We start from the raw sequence: 17,918 nt of genomic DNA, 5'->3' as shown, positions 1-17,918 counted from the left end.
TAGAATAAAAGATGGTGCAATGAGAGAAAGAAATAATATTTGAAGAAATAATGGCGGGAAACTTCCCAAATCTGATGAACTTCATGAATCTACATATCCAATAAGCTAAATGAACTTCAAGCAGAATAAACTCCAAGAGATCCATATTGGGACACATTCTGGTCAAATTGCTGAAATCTAAAGACAAGGAGAAAATCTTAAAGCAGCAAGAAAGAAGCAACTAGGCACATACAGTGGATCCTCAATAAGTTGTAAAAATAGTAGCCCATTTCTCAACCGAAGCCAAAGGGGTGAGAAGGCAAGGGATGACATATTTAACATGCTGAAAGAAAAAATAACTGTCAACCATTAATTATATATCAGCAAAAGTATCCTTCAAGAATGAAGGGGAGGGAAGTGGATGTGGCTCAGGCAACTGGGCTCCCCTACCTACCACAAGGGAGGTTGCTGGTTTGGATCCCAGTGCCTCCAAAAGAATCAGTGAGCTGTCATGAAGGGCAGGCGTGGCAAGCTGACATAACAAGAGACATAAGAAGAAAAGAACATAATGGGAGACACAACAAAGCAGAGAGCAAAGGTTCCCAGTGCTTCCTAAAGAAGACAGTGAGCTGATGCATGTGTGGGCAAGGCAAGCTGATGCAGCAAGATGATACAAGAGACATGGGGAGGAAAAACAGAATGAGACGCAACAAAGCAGGGAGCAGAGGTGGTTCAAGCAATTGGGACCTCCCTCCCACATTGGAGGTCCTGGGTTTGACTCCCCGTGCTTCCTAAAGAAACAAGGAAGACAAACAGATTCAGCAAGTGAAAAATAGCAAGGGGTTGGGGAGAAATAAATAAATAAAATAAATCTCTAAAAAAAAAGAAAAAGAATGAAGGGGAAATGAAGATCTCCCCAGAAAAACAAAAGCAAAGGGAGTTCATTATAGGTAGACCTGCCCCACAAGAAATTCTACAGGAAGTCCTTCAGTCCTCCCATGTGGGAGGGAGTCACCCAATTACTTAAAGCTGTATGAAGAAATAAAAAACACCAGTAAAGGTAATTATATAGGTAAATATAAAACCAGTACTATTACGTTTGGTTTATAATGACTTTTTTCCCCATATGATTTAAAGGCAAATGCATAAAACAATAAATATAAATATATGTTAATGGGAATACAATGCATAAAGATGTAATCTGGGACAATAACAACATAGATGGGGAAAGATGGAGATGTACTGGAGATGTGTTTGTATACTATTGAACTAAGCTGGTATTATTTAAGTTAGATTGCTATAAGTTTAGGATGTTGATTGTAATTCCCAAGGTGACCACTAAGAAAATAATTTTAGAATATAGAGAGAAAGAAAGAGGAAAGGAATCAAAATAGAACATTATAAAAATCATCCAAATTACAAAGAGGCAGTAATGGAGGATTTCATGAACAAAAAATATATAAGACCTATAGAAAACATGTAGCAAAATGGCTGAAGAACATTCTTCCTTATCAGTAATTATGTTAAATGTACATGTAGCAAAATGGCTGAAGAACATTCTTCCTTATCAGTAATTATGTTAAATGTAAATAGATTAAACTACCCAATTAAAAGGCAGAAAATAGAAGATTGGATAGAATAAAATATGGCCCATATAAATGATGTCTAGAAAATACTCACTTTAGATAACAAAGATACAAAGAGGTTGAAAAGTAAAAGGATGGGAAAGATAATGCAAACAAAAAGTAACCAAAAGAGATTTGGTGTGGCTATATAATTTTCAGACAAAATAGACTTTAAGCCATCAAAGGTTACTAGAGATAAAGGATATTATATATTGATAAAAGGTCCAAACCATCAAGATATGAAAATTATAATCATACAGGCATCCTTCAACAAAGTTCCAAAATTTATGAAGCAAAAATCATCAGAACTGAAAGGAGAAATACAGTTCTACCACAATAGTTGAAAAGCTTAATACACCACCTTCAATAATGAGTTGAACGTGCAAAGATCTTCTTTCTTAAAACAAATTAAAATGAAATGAGAAATCCATAACAGATGGAAAACTCCAAAGTCACAAATCTGTGGAAATTAAACAATACACTCTTAATCAACAGATCAAAGGAGAAATTTCAAGGGGAATTAGAATATACTGTGAGATGAATCAAAACAAAAATAACATATCAAACTTATAGGAGGCAGTGAAAACAGTGCTCAGAGGGGAATTTATAGATGTAAATGCCTACATTAAAAAAGAAGAAAGGTCTCAAATCAATAATCTAATTGTAAATTTTAAGGAAATACAAAAGGAAGAGCAATTTGTACCCAAAGCTAGCAGAAGGAAGAAAATAAAGACTAAAAAGTGAAAATAAATGTAATAGAAAATAGATAAACTAAAGAAAATCAACAAAACCAAAAGTTGGTTCTTTGAAAAGATCAATAACGTAGATAACCTTTAATTAGATTGACTACGAAAAAAGAGTGAAGACTCAAATTACTAAAACCAGAAACCAATGAGGGCAGAGTATTACTGACTTTATAGAAATAAAACAGAAGAAAAATAATTTAAAAAAGAAAAAAGAACAAAACAAAAAAGAAAAAAAACCCCCAGAAGATAACAAAATACTACAAATGAACGACTATACGCCAACAAATTGGATAAGCTGATAAAATGGATGAATGCTCAAGAACAAAAACCAAAAGTGACTCAAGAAGAAATAGAAAATCTGCATACACCTACTGAAAGTAAGGAATTTGAATCCATAATAAAAAACTTCCCAAAGAAGCAAAGTCCAGGAACAGATGGCTTTGGGTAATTTTACCAAAGATTTTAAAAGAATTAACACCGATTCTTCTCAAACTCTTTGGAAAATTGAAGAGAAGGGTATATACTTCCTAATGCATTCCATGAAGCAAGCATTACCCTAACAATGAAGGCTACAAACTAATATCCTTTATGATCATCTCAATTGCAGAAAAAGCATTTGACAAAATCCAACACAATTTCATGATAAAAATATTCAGAACACTACCTCAACATAATAAAGGGCTTGATGAAAAGCCCACAGCTAATGTGGTCAGAGACTGAAAGTTCTGCCCCTTGGAGAATGAACAACTTTTATTCAACATAGTACTGGAAGTTCTAGCCAGAGTAACGGAGCATGAAAAAGACATAAAGCACCCAAGTTGGAAAACTACCTCTATGCATGGATGATATGATACTATATATACGTTAAAAAAAAAAAAAACCTGCAAAAAACGATTATAGCTAATAAAGAAATCTGCAAAGTTGCCAGGCACAAAGATCAACAATCAAAAATTATTTGTGTTTCTATACACCAGCAATGAAAAATCCAAAAAGGAAATTAGGAAAACAATTTCACCTACAATAGCATAAAAAGGAATAAAATACTTTATGCATAAATTTAACCAAGGAGAGGAAAGATTAATCCACTGAAAACTAGAAAATGCCAATTAAAGAAATTAAAGAAGATCTAAATACATAGAAAAACAACCCTGTTCATGCACTGGAAGACTTAATAATGTTTAGATGACAATACTATTCAATGGCAATCCCTATCAAAACCCCAATTACATTTTTTGTACAAATGGAACAATTAGTCCTAAAATTCATATGGAATTTCAAGGGACCAAAAATATCCAAAACAATATTGAAAAAGAAGGACAAAGATAGAGGACTCACCCTTCTTAATTTCAAAATGAAATACAAAGCTCATTAATCAAAACAGTGTACTGGCATAAGGATAGAAATGTACACCAATGGAATAGAGTTAAAGACTCACACACACACACACACACACAAACCCTCACATGTATGTTTTTTGACAGGGTGTCAAGAACATTTGGTGGAGAAAGAACAGGCTTTTCAACAAATGGTTCTGGGAAAACCAGACATCCACATGCAAAAAAATGAAGTTGGACACATCTTACCTCCAACTTACAAAAAGTAACTGAAAATGGATCACATAAATTTAGTGTCATATTTAAACAGTATGGGTTGAATGGGAACCTCTTATGTTTTTTAATGTAACATTCTTTGTGATCTACTCACTTTAATTTTTAAAAAGTGTTAAAATTTTTAAAAAAATTTAAACAGTAAAACCATAAACCATGTAGAAGAAAACAGAGGAAAATCTTCAAAAAGTAACTGAAAATGGATCACATAAATTTAGTGTCAAATTTAAACAGTAAAACCATAAAACGTGTAGAAGAAAACAGGAAAATCTTTGTGACCTTGTATTTGGCAATGGTTTCTTAAATATGACACCAAAGGCAAATGAAACAAAAGACAATGGATAATATGGACTTCAATAAAATAAAAAACTTCTGGGTATCAACTGACACAACTGAGGGAGTGAAAAAGAGAATACACAAAATGGGAGAAAAATGGTGTATTAGTCAGAGTTCTCTAGAGAAAGAGAATCAACAAGAGATATCTGTCAATGGTATGCAATTCTATAAGAGTCTCTCATGCAGGCACGGGGATGCACAAGTCCAGGTTCCGCAGGCAGGCCACAACCAGGGGCTCTGATGAAAGTCCAGTGAAGGTTCTTGAGGAGTTCTGAGAGATGTTGGCTGTCCAAAAATGAGCTGGGAAATTCTTTCTTAATGCTGAAATCACTTCCCCTTTTATTTTATTTTTTTAAGGTTTATTTATTTATTTATTTCTCTCCTCTCTCCCCCCGCCCATTCCAGTTGTCTACTCTCTGTGTCTATTTGCTGCATCTTCTTTGTCCGTTTCTGTTGTTGTCAGTGGCATGGGAATCTGTGTTTCCCTTTGTTGCGTCATCTTGTTGTGTCAGCTCTCCATGTGTGTGGCACCATTCCCTGGCAGGCTGCACTTTCTTTCGCGCTGGGCGGCTCTCCCTATGGGGCACACTCCTTGTGCGTGGGGCTCCCCTATGTGGGGGCACCCCTATGTGGCACGGCACTCCCTGTGCACATCAGCACTGTGCATGGGCCAGCTCCACACAGGTCAAGGAGGCCCGGGGTTTGAACCGCAGACCTCCCATGTGGTAGACAGACGCCCCAACCACTGGGCCAAGTCCCCCGCCACTTTCCCTTTTAAAGCATTCAACTGATTGCATTAAGTGTCACTCATTGCTGATGGCAATCTCCCTGATTGATGTAATTATAACCAGCTGTCTATGATTTACCACTGCAGTAAAGTCAATGGTGACTAAAGTCTATAAATGTCCTTGTATTACAGTTAGCCCCATGCCTGCTTGACCGAACAATTGGGTACAATTACCCAGCCAAGTTGACACAATAACCTAACCATCGCATCTGTACCACAAGTCAACAACAAATGGCAAATGGCCCAATTAAAAAATGGGCAAAAGGATTCTAAAAGACATTTCTCTAAAGATATAAGAACATAAAAGGATGCTCAACATCAGTAGTCATTAGGGAAATGCAAATCAAAACCACAATAAGAAACCATTCCACACCCACTAAGATAGTGTTAGTGTATTAGTATAAAAAAAGAAGGAGGAAAAATAAGTTTGGTGAGGATGTGAACCCTCATACATTGTTGGTAGGAATGTCAAATAGTGTAGCTGCTGTGTGAAATAGTTTGGCAGTTCCTCAAAAAATTAAACAGAATTACCATATGATCTGGCAATTCCACTCCTAGGTATAAATCCCCAAAGAACTGAACACAGGGATTCAAACAGATACTGATAATCAATGTCCATTATTGATTTTTTGGGACCTTAGCCAAGTCCCATCAATAGATGAACGGATAAACAAAATATGGTATATAAAAAAACGGACTATCATTCAGCCATAAAACAGAATGAAGTTCTGACATGGATAGATTTATCAATATGGATAAATCTTGAAAACATTATGCTAAGCTTAAGAAGCCAGATACAAAATGACAAATAGCGTTTGAGTCCACTTATATAAAATAACTAGAATAGGCAAATTGATAGAGACAGAGAGTAGATTATAGGTTATCAGGGGCTGGTTTGTATAAATTTTCAAGAGAGGGTGAAAAAAAGTTAATGTAGGGAAGCGGATTTGGCCTAAAAACCCAGGGCCTCCTGACCCGTGTGATGAGCTGGCCCATGAGCAGTGCTGATGCGCACAAGGAGTGCTGTGCCACGCAGGGGTGTCCCTCATGTAGGGGAGCCTTACGTGCAACGAGTGTGCACCGTAAGGAGAGCTGCCCAGCAAAAAAAAAGTGCAGCCTGCTCAGGAATGGCGCCGTACACACGGAGAGCTGACACAACAAGATGACGCAACGAAACAAGACAGATTCTGGGTGCCACTGACAAGAATACAAGCGGGCACAGAAGAACACAAAGCGAATGGACACAGAGAGCAGACAACTGGGGAGGGGGAGAGCAGGGAAGGGGAGAGAAATAAATAAAAAATAAATCTTTTCTTAAAAAAGGTAATGTTTTTTATTTCTTATGCTGAAATGTGGATCCACAGGTATACCATTATTCCTTAAGCTATTTATATGATGTTATACACATTCTGTTGTGTGCATATTTCCCATATAAAAGTTTAACAAAAAACCAGACTAAGGAAATGCTTCTTCAGTAAGTCTGAAAAATGTGACTCATAAAGGAAAAGAATGGTAACTTTCTCTACAGTAAAATTAAGAACCTCTGGTCATAAAAGGGTATCATAAAGAGAACCAAAGACAATTCAAAGAGTGGGAGAAGATATTTACAACTCATAACACATATAATGCACTCAAAACAAGACTATATAAAGAATTCTTACACATCAATTTAAAAACACAAACAATTCAACAGAAAATAGGCAAAAGACTCAAACAGGCAATTCACTAAAGAGGAATTTCAAAAGATCAGTAACAAAATGAAAATGTGCTCAAACTCATCAGTAAAAAAGGTAACGCAAATTAAAAACACAATGACATATCACTATATGCTCATAACTGGCAAAATCAAAGTAAATATGTGTATCATTGAAAGTTCTCATTAACTGCTGGTGGGACTGTAAATTAGTATAAGCACTAAAGGAATGTTGAAAATAGGGTATTATCTAGTAAAACTAACGCTATGATGTCTTATGAACCATTCATTTCTCTCCTGGCCTAAAATGTAGAGAATGTTCATAGTGTGATTTATAATTTTCAAAAGCTGGAAACAACTCAACTGTCCATCAACAGTAAAAATAATAAACTCTGGTATAGTCATATGATGGAATGAATTGATTTTTACTACAAGCAACAATATGTATGACTCTTAAAAGGAAGACGTTCAATCAAAAAAACAAGACATAAAAGAATATATACAGTATGATTCCATTTATATAAAAGTCAGACCCAACTAAAACTAAAATACAGTGTTCTGGGTTGCTTTCTTAGTGGTAAAACTATGAAGGGTCATGAAGATATTGTGGATTTAAAAAATTCATGCTGTTAGTGCTATATTTCTCACCTGGATGATGATAGTTCATAAGATTTTACTTTTTTTTTTTTAATTTTTAAAATTAAAGTTAATAGATCACAAGGAATGCTTTTTTTTTTTTAATATCCACTCTGCCCCACTGCCTGTACTTGCTGTCTGCTTTCTGTGCCCATTCACTGTGCATTCTTCTGTGTCTGCTTGTCTTCTCATCTTCTCTTTAGAAGGCACCAGGAACTGATCCTGGGACCTCCAATGTGGGAGAGAGGCACCCCATCGCTTGAGCCACCTCAGCTCCCTGGTGGCTCACTGTCTTTCCTCTGTTTCTCTTTTCTGTTGCATCATCTTGTTGCATAAGTTTATGGCACGGGCCAGCTTCACCTTCACCAGGAGGCCCTGGAAACCGAACATGGAACTCTCCATATGGTAGATGGGAGCCTAATTACTTGAGACACATCTGCTTCCCGTGATAGTTCACTTCTTAATGTTTAAGTGTACACCTATATTTCATTATTTTTCTGTATTTGTGATAATTTACAATAAAAATAATTTTTTAAATTAACTATCTCACAAGGCACATCTATCTCTGCAGACACAAGCTGAGACAGATAGTTTAAAGAAATATAAAAAAATGCGTGAAATACAAATTAACATAAATCAAGATTTAACTGTCACCAAGGAGGTGAGATAAAACAAGGGCAAGGGAAACGGACTTGGCCCAGTGGTTAGGGCGTCCGTCTACCACATGGGAGGTCCGCGGTTCAAACCCCGGACCTCCTTGACCCGTGTGGAGCTGGCCCATGCGCAGTGCTGATGCGCGCAAGGAGTGCTGCACCACGCAGGGGTGTCCCCCATGTAGGGGAACCCCACGTGCAAGGAGTGCACCTGTAAGGAGAGCCGCCCAACGCAAAAGAAAGTGCAGCCTGCCCAGGAATGGTGCCGCCCACACTTCCCGTGCTGCTGACGACAACAAAAGTGGACAAAGAAACAAGACACAGCAAATAGACACAGAGAACAGACAACTGGGGGAGGGGAGGAATTAAATAAATAAATAAAACTTATGAAAAAAAAAACAAGGGCAAAAAAAGCAGTTGTTGAATAAATGGTGTTAAAATAAGATGTATGTGTGGGTAGGGAGCAAGGGTGGATTTATTTAGATTCTCAATTTATACCTTATTGCAAAAGAAATTTAAAATGGATTTAAAAGCTATAATACAACTTACAGAAATAAAATCCAGAATTAAATATATTTGTAAAGGCTAGTTAATTTGCTAAAATTAGAAATCAGAGTACCCACAAAGGAGTTGACTAAAAATGATGTACATATTTTAAAAATGCCAATTCAAATAAAAATTAAAAGGCAAAAGCCTGCCAGAAATCAATAAATGTTTTCCTACCATAAAATTGATATAAATAGGGAAGTGAATATGGTTCAAGCATTTGGCCTTTGCCTACCACTGGGTTTGGTTCCCAGTGCCTCCTAAAGAAGACAAACAAGATAGCGAGCTGATGTGGCAGGCTGGCACAACAAACTGACGCAATGAGATGATGCAACAAGGAGACACAGTGAGGAGACTCAAGAGACACAACAAGCAGGAAGCAGATGTGGCTCAAGTGATTGGGCGCTTGCTTCCCACATGGGAGGTCCTGGGTTTGGTTCCAGGTGCCTACTAAAAAGAAGATGAGGAGACACAGAGAGCACACAATGGGCAGACATAGAGAGCAGACAATGAGAGCAAACAATGAGTTGGCAGGAGAAATAAAGAAAAAAATAAATCTTTAAAAAGAAATCTATATAAATTGACTGAAAAAATAAAGATAGCAATGGATGAAAAGTATAAAATATACATGTGAAAGAAGATGTCATCAAGGGTGAAATGTCCATTTTCATGAGTACTCAATGTAATGATACTAAAACAATCCAGTATACCAAGAAATTGTATGATTTATTAGGGCTGATAATGTCATTAAGAACATGTAAAGGAATTTTTTAGAATTACATACTGAGGAATGCAAGGGTGAGATGATGTGAGGTCTTGGATTTGTCTGAAAATAAACAATAGCAGCAAAAGGGACAGATGAAGCAAGTATGTATGAAAATTTTCACTATATAAAACAAAATGGTTTGCTATGACTTGTCATAAAGACGAGCAGAAAATTGTTTTCAAAGTAAAAAATGCCCAGTCCTCAAAAGCATAATGTAATGGATACTTTCAATATCTGTGAGAGTGTGTCAAAGTTTTAAAAATATCTTCCTTCTGAGAATCTACCCTAAGGAAATATCCTTGCCATATTCTTTCCTCATCCTGCAGACCTGTAGACAGTGGGAAACACCAGGGTTCAGTCTTTGCCTCTATCTATACTCACTTCCTGTGTAATCTCATCCAGGCACAAAGCTCTGTATTTCTACAATGCAGGTTGGCCAAATTATTCTCCAGTCCCGCCCTCCCTAAATTCTTACTATTGAACTGCCTACAAGACATCTCTGCTCAGTGTCCAATCAGCATGTCAGACTTAACAAATGCAAAGCACCCTTGTTTTTATAACCCACAAACCTACTTTTTCCCTCATCAGTAAACACAAAGCCTAGCTCCTATTTTTCTCTTATATGCCAAGACCAAATCCTGTCAGTGCTCCCTTGGAAAGAGATTCCAAATGCCTCCACTTTCTTCATCACCAATAATAACATTTTTTTTAAGGTACTAGGGCTGGGGATTGAAACCTGGACCTCGTATTTGGGAAGCCAGTGCTCAACTACTGAGCTACATATGCTCCCCTGAGTTGGTTTTTTCATTTGTTTGCTTGATGTTTGGTTTTTTGTTTTTAAGAGGCACTGGGAACCAAATCCAGGACCTCCTTTGTGGGAAGCAGGTACTCAACTGCTTGAGCCACATTTGTTCCCAATGATAACATTTTAAAAGGTTTCTAAGCCATTGCTGTATCTCAAACAGACTACTGCAAAAGTCTGCCAAGTGATCTGTTTCCAACCTCATCCCTACCAAGCAGCTAGGGGGATATTTTTCAAACATGAGCTGTACCTTGTCATCCCTCCGCTCACAACCTTCCAGTGACTTTGTCTTAGATTGAAAAGCGTTACTGTGTTTACTGTGGCCTTTGTCGCAGTACATAAACTGATCCACTCTTCCTCATTCCTGCCTCTCTGATACCATTTCTCACCACTCAACCCTCTGCTGTCATTCTGCTCCAATCACTGGCCTCCTGGCTGCTTCTCAAACGTAGCCAGCATATGCCTAGCTCTGAGCCATTGCAAGTTTGGCTTCCTTTGTCTGGGTTGTTCATCCTCTGAGGAACCACATACTGTATAACTTACTGCCACATTTTTTCAGGTCTCTGCTCAAATGTCACCTTATTGGAAAGAGTTCATCTTACCATCTCACGTAACAGCACTTTGTCCTCTTTCCCTCACTATTTTTCTTTTTAACACTTATGATTACCTGATATATTAAATATTCATTTATTTACTTATCTTTTTCCCCCAGTGGAGGGTAAGCGTAGAACACAGATTTTTGCATGATCTGTTCACTGCGGTAACCTCAGGATTGAGAATAGTGCTGGACATGCAACAGATGTTCAACACACACTAAATGTCTGAATGCACTATCCTCCTTCACACCAGCTGTCACCTTTTTTTTCTGACACACTACCTAAAGACAATGATTCCATGCCCAAATCTCCCCCATGCTATCTACGTGGCTCAGCAACCCGTCTACATCTTTACTGTCACTTTCTGCTGAGCTCACTGTTTTAACTTCTCTCCTTTTTTTTTTAATTTTTAATTTTTTAGGAGGTAACAAGGATTGAACCCAAGACCTTTTACGTGGGAAGCAAGCACGAACCACTGAGGTATATCTGCTCCCCAATGAGAGCTGGTTTTTTCCATTCATTTGTTTGTTTTTAGGAGGTACTGGGGATTGAACCCAGGACCTCGTACATGGGAAGCAGGCTCTCAGCCACTCGAGCTACATCAGCTCTCATGTTTTAACTTCCTTATAGTGAATTCCACTTTGTAGATGTTATTAAAAGAAGTTATTAAAAGACATGCTCTAGTATCCCTATTAAATGTAAATTCTCAAATTGCTTATTCCTTTTTAAAATCTCTGCAGCACCTAGCAAATACCTCGCACACACTAGAAAAATCAATAATTGGTGGCTAAAATATAAATTAATCAATGCATGCATGAGCTGCTATATTAAAAAAAAACCTAGTAAAAAAAAAAGTTTAGGAGTGAATGTGGCTAAAGTAGTTGAACACCTGCTTCCCACATGGGAGGTCCTAGGTTTGGTTCCTAGTGTCTCCTAAAAAAAACAAAAACAAAACAAACAATAAGCATAACAAACAAAAAAATTATTCAGGGGAGCTGATGTGGCTCAATGGTTGAGTGCTGGTTTCCCACATGTGAGGTCCTGGGTTCAATCCCCAGCCCTCAGTACCCAAAAAAAAAAAAAGTTTGGCAATGTAGGAAAAAATATATTTCAGAAAACAGTGATACTTTTACAAGATTAAATACAAAAGAGGATGAGAAGATGGGAAGGAATTAGATCGATAATAATCATAGAAGGGATAACATTGGGGCAAATGGGTCAGAACAAGAAGAAAAGTATAAGAGGGAAGCGGATTTGGCCCAACAGATAAGGCATCTGCCTACCACATGGGAGGTCCAAGGTTCAAACCCAGTGCCTCCTAACCCGTGCGATGAGCTGGTCCACATACAGTGCTGATGTGCACAAGGAGTGCCGTGCCATGCAGGGATGTCCCCCGTGTAGTGGAGCCCCACGTGCAAGGAGTGCACCCTGTAAGGAGAGCTGCCCAACGCAAAAAAAGTGCAGCCTGCCCAGGAATGGCACCACACACACACAGAGCTGACACAGCAAGATGACGCAACAACAACAAAAAAACGAGGCACAGATTCCTGGTGCCGCTGACAAGAATACAAGCGGACACAGAGAGCAGACAACTGGGGGAGGGGGCGGGAGGGGGGGGGGAAGGGGAGAGAAATTTAAAAAAAAAAAAAATGAATCTTAAAAAAAAAAAGAAAGAAAAGTACAAGAGTAGAAAGGAACCAAGGTGTGTTAAGTGAGGGAAAGGTAAAGTCATTTGAAAGCTCATGCTGAAAAGTCCTTACTTTTATATAACAGGCCTAAGGCTTTTAAGAGGAGCTTCCTAGATAACATCTCAAAAGTACAATCTCTCCACCATCCACCTGGATCATTCCTTGCCATGCCTCACTTACCTGGCCACTGGCCTCTTGTCAGCTCTCTGTCAATCAACCAGGGTGCCTTCCCTTGCTCCAAGAAGGAGATCACATCTGGTTTAGGAATGGAACACCCTGCTTACAAAAGAAGTAATGAGACAAATTTATGCTGACAATATCCCAGAATTCAAATCCAGTCCCCAAATTATAAAGCACATTACAGGAAGAATCAGAAAAAGGCAGAGCAGATTACAAAAAAAACAAAGAATCTGAAATGTCCCACATAACTCAATGTAGTTTCCCTTTCCTATCTCTACAATATTCAAAATATTCCTCTGGGAACAAGAAGCAGAAATCCAATCAGTTTCTTGAAAGATAACTAAGCATTTCACAATGGAGGAAATGGACCTTCGAGGGCAGAATCTGAATTATGGACAGGCGTCCTTACCCAGCGAGACCAGGTTACTGTAATTCTCCAACATCACATCTCTGTATAAATCTCTCTGATCATCATTCAGGCATTCCCACTCTTCCTGAGAGAAGTCTATGGATACATCACTGAACATCACTGACTCCTGGAACAACAACCATGTATATTACTTGATTAATAAAAAAGAAATGCTTTTGTGAAGGAAAGAAAGAAAAAAAAAGATAGAAGACGTGAAAAACAGTGAGTATGTAGAGTGGGGCTAAGTCTGGGATGCAAGTGAAGGATTGTAAAGAAATTAGTGCAACTGAATCAGTGTGTTTCCGAGTCATTATGTTTCCTTCAGGTGAAACCACCTGTGTACTATAGACAGGTCCATTATCCAAACTGGTCTGGAAAGGTACACAATCAGTTCAGGGGAGTTTCCCAATTATATGAAATAGTACATAAAAACACCTAGCACAATACATGCCACAGAGTAAATCATAATCATCAACAGATGTGAGTCTTTCTCATCCTCTTTTCCCAAATATCTAAGAGTAAAATTTCAGAATAAGGGATAAAGACAAGACATTAAAGCTTCCAGGAAGAAGTAGAGCAGGTCATATAAAAGGCATCAGGAATCAGAGGCAAAAGGAATTCTCAAGAATACCACTGAAAGGAAGAAGGCAATAAGAACAATTCATCAATATTCTGATAGAGAAAATAAATTCTGATATAGAACTCTATAACAAATCTGCCATTCTATTTTAAGGGTTGAAACATTCCTAGATATAATAGGACCCAAGCACCATTTCCTAGGAAACTACAGGAAGATGTGCTACAATAGAACAAGGAAGTATACCAAAAAAGAGGAAAACATGGAATTCTAAAAACAAGAGAAGAAACACAGGAAATTGTGAAGGAAAATCCCCAGAAAACAAAAGGGAAGTTTCAGAAAAAAACTGTGCAGCAAGATAAGAGAGTAACTAGACTAGATGGAAGCAGTGATACAAATGGCATGTGAGGGATGTCTCCATGTCCAAAGAAACTCATGTGCTTCACCAGATGGGAAACATCAACTGACATATGGCAGAGATGCTGGAGAATTTGATTAAATATACAGGGAGAACTAAGCAAATGGGAAATAAAAGCAAACTACTTGTGGGAGAGGTGATGGGGTAACAAGGGAATAAATCTTTCAGTACTACTTCACTTATAAGCATGTAAAATGACTAAAATTTTTTTGTCTTGGACAATTTAATTTGCATAATTTAAGAGGTTTTTGGGTTTTTTTAATACTCTGGTTCATTCTCATGCCACACTATTATAAACAAATTATTCCTTGTTACAACAAATTCTTTCATAGACTTATTTTTTCACTTGAATAAAATCCTAATATATGGATATAAATGACAACTTTTCTTTTGCTTTTAGACATTTAGGCTGGAGATGATCTTTAATAACATTCCCAGCATTAGTTCAATCATATTTACCCATCACCCAACTATAAATTCCCATTTTGTTTTTTTTAAATATTGATTTAAAATAAATTATTTATTTATCCCGCCCCCCCCCCCCGCTGTTTTTGCTGTCTGTGTTGTCGTCTCTTCCCATTTTCTCTCCTCTTCCCATTTTCTCTCCTCTAGGATTCACCAGGATTCGATCCTGGAGACCTCTGATGTGGAGAGAGGTTCTCTGTTAATTGTGCCACCTCAGTTCCTGGTTTCTGCTGTGCTTCACCTTGAGTCTCCCCTTGTCTCTCTCTCTCTTTATTTTAAAGATTTATTTATTTATTTTATTTCTCTCCCCTCCCTCCCCTCCCAGTTGTCTGTTCTCTGTGTCTACTTGCTGCATGTTCTTCTTTGTTCGCTTCTGTTGTTGTCAGCAGCATGGGAATCTGTGTTTCTTTTTGTTGCATCATCTTGTTGTGTCAGCTCTCTGTATGTGCGGCGCCATTCCTGCACAGGCTGCACTTTCTTTCGTGCCGGGCGGCTCTCCTTACAGGGCGCACTCCTTGTGTGTGGGGCTCCCCTATGCCGGAGACACCCCTGCGTGGCATGGCACTCCTTGCGCGTTATCAGCACTGTGCATGGGCCAGCTCCACGCAGGTCAAGGAGGCTCGGGGTTTGAACCATGGAGCTCCCATGTGGTAGACGGACGCCCTAACCACTGGGCCACGTCCTCTTCCCCCTTGTCTCTCTTTTGACATGTCATCATCTTGCTGCATGACTTGCTTGCGCGGGGCACTAGCTCACCATGCAGGCACTCGCACAAGCAATGGCTTGCCGTGCTGGCACGCTTTCTCTTCTTCTTTTTCACCAGGAGGCCCTAGGGATCAAACCCAGGTCCTCCCATATGGTAGGTGGGAGCTCTATCACTTGAGCCACATTTACTTCCCATCCCCTTGTTCTTGAGCTACAGGAAATTGATGGAGAATGATCCAGAATGACGCAACAGCATTTTTGATGTCCACCTTTCAGGTATACCATGATAGGGTGTCAGAGTTTTATACCAATCACCTGTCATATCCCCAAACCTAAAAACCTCAAACACTAGGAGATCTTGCCATGTACTAAGTCTGAAATCATATTTTCTTAGAAGAAAACCGAGGTCTGTGGAAATGATCAGATCTTTTCCCTATGAGGTGCCCCTAATTACGCATCTCCATCCCACTGGATCAGAGTCCAATCAAATTAGATTCATTAACAATTGGGGAACAGATTTCTGTTCCATCAGGACTTCCGGCAGATGTCTGAGACAGGAGATGCCCAAGGATTTACTAAAGGAGTTGCAAACATTGTTTAATAGAAGGAGGAAGTGGGAGGGACACTGTGTTGTTTAGATAGAAATGGAGGTCAAGCTCCTGAAAGGGCCCTGGTTAACCAAACAAACAACAACAAAAACCTGTTCCAAACCTGGTCTAGGTCAGACCCTTTCTATGCTATGCTATATAATTCACAATCTCTTTATGGGAAGTAATCAGCATTCTTAATGAAATCCATAAACAATTTTCTGATGGATTTTAATTTTATTAAGACCACTTCAGAGAAACCTGCTATCCAACCATCCGGTTGAGTAACAACTTACTGTAAGTTAAGAGTACAGAGACCTTAACAAGATTTTTTTTCTTTTTCTCTAACAATGATTATTGAACCAGTTCTTTTCTCTATAAATATCTTCACCAAGGGAGAAATTTCTGAATTGGCCTCTTTGAGACCATTTCCTTTAAAGTAAGGGTAAAAGAACTTTGACACTGCTTATGACAAAACTGTCTGAAAGTTTTTTATTTTTTAATACCACCAAAGGATCATGATGAGGAAGGCAAATATTACATATGTTAGGGGTAAAAATTACTCTATTTGAGCAAATGAAATAGCATCTCACCTGAGCCATGGCTTCAATATTTGCAGGAAAGGCCAGTCTTCCTCTGGGCTCCTCTTTTGCAAAAGGGAGAGCTGGGGAGGCAAAAGAAGCTATATGATATCCCACTTGCTCACAGCTCCCAGAATGACCATTTCTCCTCTGCACACCCCATACAAAAACTTGAGGAGTATGCGTGAGAAGAATGGGCAAATCTTTCATTATCCTCAACTCCAGAGACCCTAGGCTCTGACTGCAGAAAAACGGATTTAGGCAATCTGATCTCAATGGGAGAATATATGTTTGTATGTATACAACACAAAGATATACTTTTATTTTATAAAAACTGTGGCATACTATATGTTAGAAGTTCTGCCTTACGGCTTGTAGAAGCATTGCTTAAACTGAAATGTTCAAATGGCTAATTACAGAAATTACTAAACAAATCGAATTGATGATTTAGTTCATAACAGGAAAATCTATCACAAACCACCTCAATCTGCATATTAAAGTGGTGATAGGAAGAAGATAATTTTGATTCCATTGGGAACCTTAGTTTTTCATAGAATAATGGGTAGTTTTTCCTGCACTGGTACAATAAAATACCTGTTACTTAATGTAATCATGGTAATTGTATGTTGTAAGAAATCTGCTTTGAGACTGTTCCTAAAATCATTTTAGTAATTTATATATGTAGGATATGTAGAATGTGTTTATTTTATTATTATTATTTTATTTTTATTCCTCCCCCCTAAGTTGTCTGCTCTCTGTGTCCATTCGCTGTGTGTTCCTCTGTGACCGCTTCTATCCTTATCAGTGGCACCGGGAATCTGTGTCTCCTGTTGTGTCATCTTGCTGTGTCAGCTCTCCATGTGTGCCGCACCATTCCTGGGCAGGCTGCACTTTCTTTCACACTGGACAGCTCTCCCCACGGGGTGTACTCCTTGCGCATGGGGCTCCACTACACAGGGGACACCCCTGCGTGGCACAGCACTCCTTGTGCACATCAGCACTGCGCATGGGCCAGCTCCACAAGGGTCAAGGAGGCCTGGGGTTTGAACCGCAGACCTCCCATGTGATAGAGTGACACGCTATCCATTGGGCCAAGTCCGCTTCCTAAATGTGTTTTGATTATTAATGAAAAAGACAGTAATTTTGTCCTAAGATAAAACTATTTATTTTAAAAAGTTAAAATATAAAACAAAAACTTGAATAAATACAGAAAGTGCAAAAGTTTCATGAAAAAGAAATGTTTGTAGTTAAAGTTGAGTAAAATTTATTAGGTCCATCTATAAAGTTTTAAAAGCTGTAATATCAAATAGTATACTGATACAAAGTTAAAATTTTGTTCTTTCTCTGTGAAAATAACAAAATTCCCCAAATCAGTGGTCTGTTTCAGTAAAAGTTTGCAAAATTTTTCTCCTGACTAATCAGTATGCAAAAGAAAAATCTCTTTTATCAAAATAGCTCCTTATACTTTAACCTTATCATTTCCTTGACTGTTTAAGAAAAATAAATCTTATCACCTTTAAAAGAACATAATGTTCA

General features: G+C 38.2%; 1 protein-coding gene across 1 annotated transcript in view; it reads right to left on the bottom strand.

Annotated features, from left to right (window-relative positions):
* Positions 1-17,918, bottom strand: part of LOC101445220 (zinc finger protein 82 homolog) — a 106,636-nt gene that overhangs the window by 65,673 nt on the left and 23,045 nt on the right. The window contains exons 2-4 of the mRNA XM_012530446.4: positions 16,395-16,465; positions 13,050-13,176; positions 12,641-12,736 (exon numbers count right to left, since the gene is read on the bottom strand). Coding sequence (XP_012385900.2) covers positions 12,641-12,736; positions 13,050-13,176; positions 16,395-16,403 — 232 coding nt within the window. The 5' untranslated portion in view covers positions 16,404-16,465. The remainder of the gene's footprint in view (positions 1-12,640; positions 12,737-13,049; positions 13,177-16,394; positions 16,466-17,918) is intronic.

This window comes from Dasypus novemcinctus, chromosome 18 (assembly GCF_030445035.2).
Source record: "Dasypus novemcinctus isolate mDasNov1 chromosome 18, mDasNov1.1.hap2, whole genome shotgun sequence".
NCBI lineage: Eukaryota > Metazoa > Chordata > Mammalia > Cingulata > Dasypodidae > Dasypus > Dasypus novemcinctus.
The sequence above is the reverse complement of the archived record's forward strand: the minus strand, read 5'-3'. Positions and strand labels throughout refer to the sequence as shown.